The following is a 3,015-nucleotide window of genomic DNA, read 5'->3' as shown; positions in this document are numbered from 1 at the left end:
AGGCCCACAGACTCGCATCTGAAGCCTTGAGACAAGAGTGCGTCTACCTCTCCTCTCCTAGAGGAAGAAGACGGAGACTCTTCCTCCATCAGCTGGAGTGGGTTGACGTCTCAATGAGAACCGCTTTCCCCATCCTGATCTTCAACAGCTACCACAACACACCTGCCTATAACACACAGGACAAGTCAGGCATGTGAGTAATTCAATGGTGCAACACTGGAGTAATACTGAAGATGAGTCTGATCATTTCTTTACTGGTAAATGTTTCCTAAAGCACTCTTCATGCACCTGCCTCTGAGTGTGTGTGTGTACACTATAGGTCTAGTGAGAGGTTCCCTCTCTAGGAGGCATCAACTGTACTGTATTGTTTATCAATGCAGTTGAAAGTGGTAATCTTGTAAAACTTCTACTTACCTTAAAGCTGAACTTCAGTTTGGATCATCTGAAGGAGGAGCCGAAGTCTCGGTCTCCTGGTTTCCTGCATCACTGTGGGCTGTGTGAGAGCAGCTTCTGGCTCAAAACCAGCCCATGGAGCGGGACTTTCTCTTCAGAATCAAACCCAGCCAGTGTGTTGTTAGCGGTAGCCGTGCTAAAAGTCTACAAAGGATGTACCCTTTTCTTCTTCAGGATCTGCTGGAGGAAGAAAAATAAAATAAAATCACACAGATTGACCAACTGAAACATTTCAGATATTTAAAACGGACATTAAAATCTGGGGCTGTCACCATCCCTCATACCTTAAACTTGGGGAATCTCGGCTTCCTGGCTCCCTGCCTCACAGTGGGCTCTGCCTCCACAGCTTCTTCCTCCACCACCTCCCCAGAGAGTGTCAGGACATCTGACACATCCTCCTGTCTCTGCTCAGAAGACGAAGAAGCAGGAGCGCATGTAGAGACAGGATGACGAGCATCCTGCTGAGAAGTAGGAGAGGAGATGTGCACCACAGAGTTCCTCCTGAAACACTTCCTCACCCTCTCCCGAAGTGAACGAGAGGCTCTGAGAATCGGTGCAACAACATGAGCCTTAACTGCAGCACAAAGTGCACTACAGCTACAGCAGCCGTGCTCCTCCCCCACAACCTCTACGTTTGGGCAAGTCACACTTGCACCAGCTCCACTGCTGTCGTCATCCAGCTCAGGCACCACAGACTCGCATCTGAAGCCTTGAGGCGAGGGTGCGTCTACCTCTCCGCTCAAAGTGGAAGAAGACGGAGACTCTTCCTTCAGGGGCATAGGTGGGGGAGTTTTTCCACTGGTGGAGGCGTGTGGTTCTCTGCTGGGACTGCCCTCTTCTTCAACCTAACGTGGAAAAGAGAAGATCATTATAGTATATCTATACAAAGCCCACATTTACTGATGAAACCTGAACAGCGAGGTTTCAACTGAACTACTTTCTTCACAACGACTGAACTGTTTAATTATGTAGAAATCTAACGGAAGTGTTGGAAGTCTTGAAGAATTGGGTGTGTTGTGAGAAGTGTTCTACGACTTACGTTCTTTTCCTTTTCTTTCTTAAAGCACCCCAAGGATCGAACCCACAACCCCAGACGTCTGCTGCTGTTGAACATAAATATAAATGAAAATCAGATTAAAATCAGAATTGGATTTCATCATAAATATATATATACCTAGACTTTGATACATGAGTTTATGCACAATGGTTTACTTACCATTTTTGCCTCGGCTGCAGCCAAGGGTGCTGTGCCACCTCTGTCGCTGTAGGCCGGGTGGCAGGATCGAAGTGCAGCATGTAGGAGATGAGGTTACGACACTGCTTCTGCACTTTGATGCAACATGGATAAACCAAGGGTTTGCTCTGGGCTTGTAGGAGACGCCTGCAACCTTGATATTTAAAGGGCATGGACCCGGTGACCATGGCATACAGAATGACGCCTAGGCTCCAAACGTCACTCTTTTTGGGATCATAGGGCTTCCGCATGAGCACCTCAGGTGCAGCGTATTGACGAGTGCAACAATACGTCTCGCTTAGTTGAGGGAAGCCTCTTGAAAAGCGTCCAAAACCAAAGTCTGTCAGTTTAACTTGGTTCTCGGCAGTCAGCAGGACATTTTCACATTTGAGGTCTCGGTGGACAATGTCCTGCTGGTGCAGATAAACTACAGCGCTGAGGAGCTGGGAGAACCACTTTTTAGCCTGGGAGCTGCGGATGTAGCAGCTCTGCTGCAGCTTTTCTTGGAGATCCATGACGGCAGCCTCCATCACGATGTAAACTTGTTTGGAAGGCACCTTAAAAATTTCATGCACCTGAATAATGTGAGGATGTCTTATTCTTCGGAGAATGGCGATCTCCCGGGGCAGAAATTTACGAACAAAGGAAGGTGTGGCCAGCCTGAGGTCCAATACTTTAATGGCCACCTGCTTTTCGAACCTCTTGGATTTGGCCAGCTTAACCGTGCCAAAACTCCCTTGACCAATGTTGGCCAAAACATTGAAGCCCAAAGATTCCAGGATTTCGTTGGTTGTCATTGTTGTCCTGTAGATGGAAAGTAGAGGTGAAAGTTATTAACACAGGTCATTTTGTCTTTATTTTTGTATTTAATCCTAACATCATGTCTAATACAGGTCATTGCAGTTCATTAAGCTCTGTTCATTAGCACAGATTAAACAACCCTGAAACAACCTAATCCTTTGTCTAACTAAGTTTAGAACAACTTGTGTAAAGTTAGAATTGACCAATAAACAGGTCCTTTAGTAAGTATTCTTTAGTGTCCAATGAGCTGTGCGCCCCTGAGACCCCGCCCCCCCCCTTGCTATTCCAAACATGGCTAGTGCGCCCCCAGGAGGTTAATTCAGTTCTGCTGAAGAGAGCTGGGAGAGCTGCTGATACTGAAGGTAATCTACTGTTTAATTTAGCTCCACTTCAGCCCCTGATGAAGGTTTAGTGTGGAGAGAGAAAGCGAGTGCGTCGCTCCTTTTTAACCCAGCTGAAACTGTTTGGGGGTAATTCAATAAATGATGTAATTCGGGCAATAAATATATATAATTCAGCCAGTAAGT

The 3,015-nt window shown here is 46.5% G+C and overlaps 1 protein-coding gene across 1 annotated transcript; it reads right to left on the bottom strand.

Annotated features, from left to right (window-relative positions):
• Positions 1–731: 731 nt before the first annotated feature.
• LOC140565098 (testis-specific serine/threonine-protein kinase 6-like) lies at positions 732–2,484 on the bottom strand. The gene is made up of 3 exons (XM_072690909.1): positions 1,670–2,484; positions 1,493–1,556; positions 732–1,298 (listed from the first exon to the last, which is right to left on the bottom strand). Exons 1-3 carry the CDS (start codon positions 2,482–2,484, stop codon positions 732–734), a joined length of 1,446 nt encoding a protein of 481 aa, XP_072547010.1.
• Positions 2,485–3,015: the final 531 nt, after the last annotated feature.

The sequence above is a fragment of the Salminus brasiliensis genome, chromosome 11, assembly GCF_030463535.1.
Source record: "Salminus brasiliensis chromosome 11, fSalBra1.hap2, whole genome shotgun sequence".
NCBI classification, from domain to species: Eukaryota; Metazoa; Chordata; class Actinopteri; order Characiformes; family Bryconidae; genus Salminus; species Salminus brasiliensis.
This window is presented reverse-complemented; position numbering and strand designations above follow the sequence as displayed.

Excerpts from the sequence above, each read along its gene's own strand:
- LOC140565098 (XM_072690909.1), bottom strand. The coding sequence starts at position 2,484 with ATGACAACCAACGAAATCCTGGAATCTTTGGGCTTCAATGTTTTGGCC. Across the intron at positions 1,557-1,669 it reads CTGCAGCCGAGGCAAAAATG|CAGCAGACGTCTGGGGTTGT; the intron begins GTAAGTAAACCA and ends TATGTTCAACAG. Across the intron at positions 1,299-1,492 it reads AGAAAGAAAAGGAAAAGAAC|GTTGAAGAAGAGGGCAGTCC; the intron begins GTAAGTCGTAGA and ends TTTCCACGTTAG.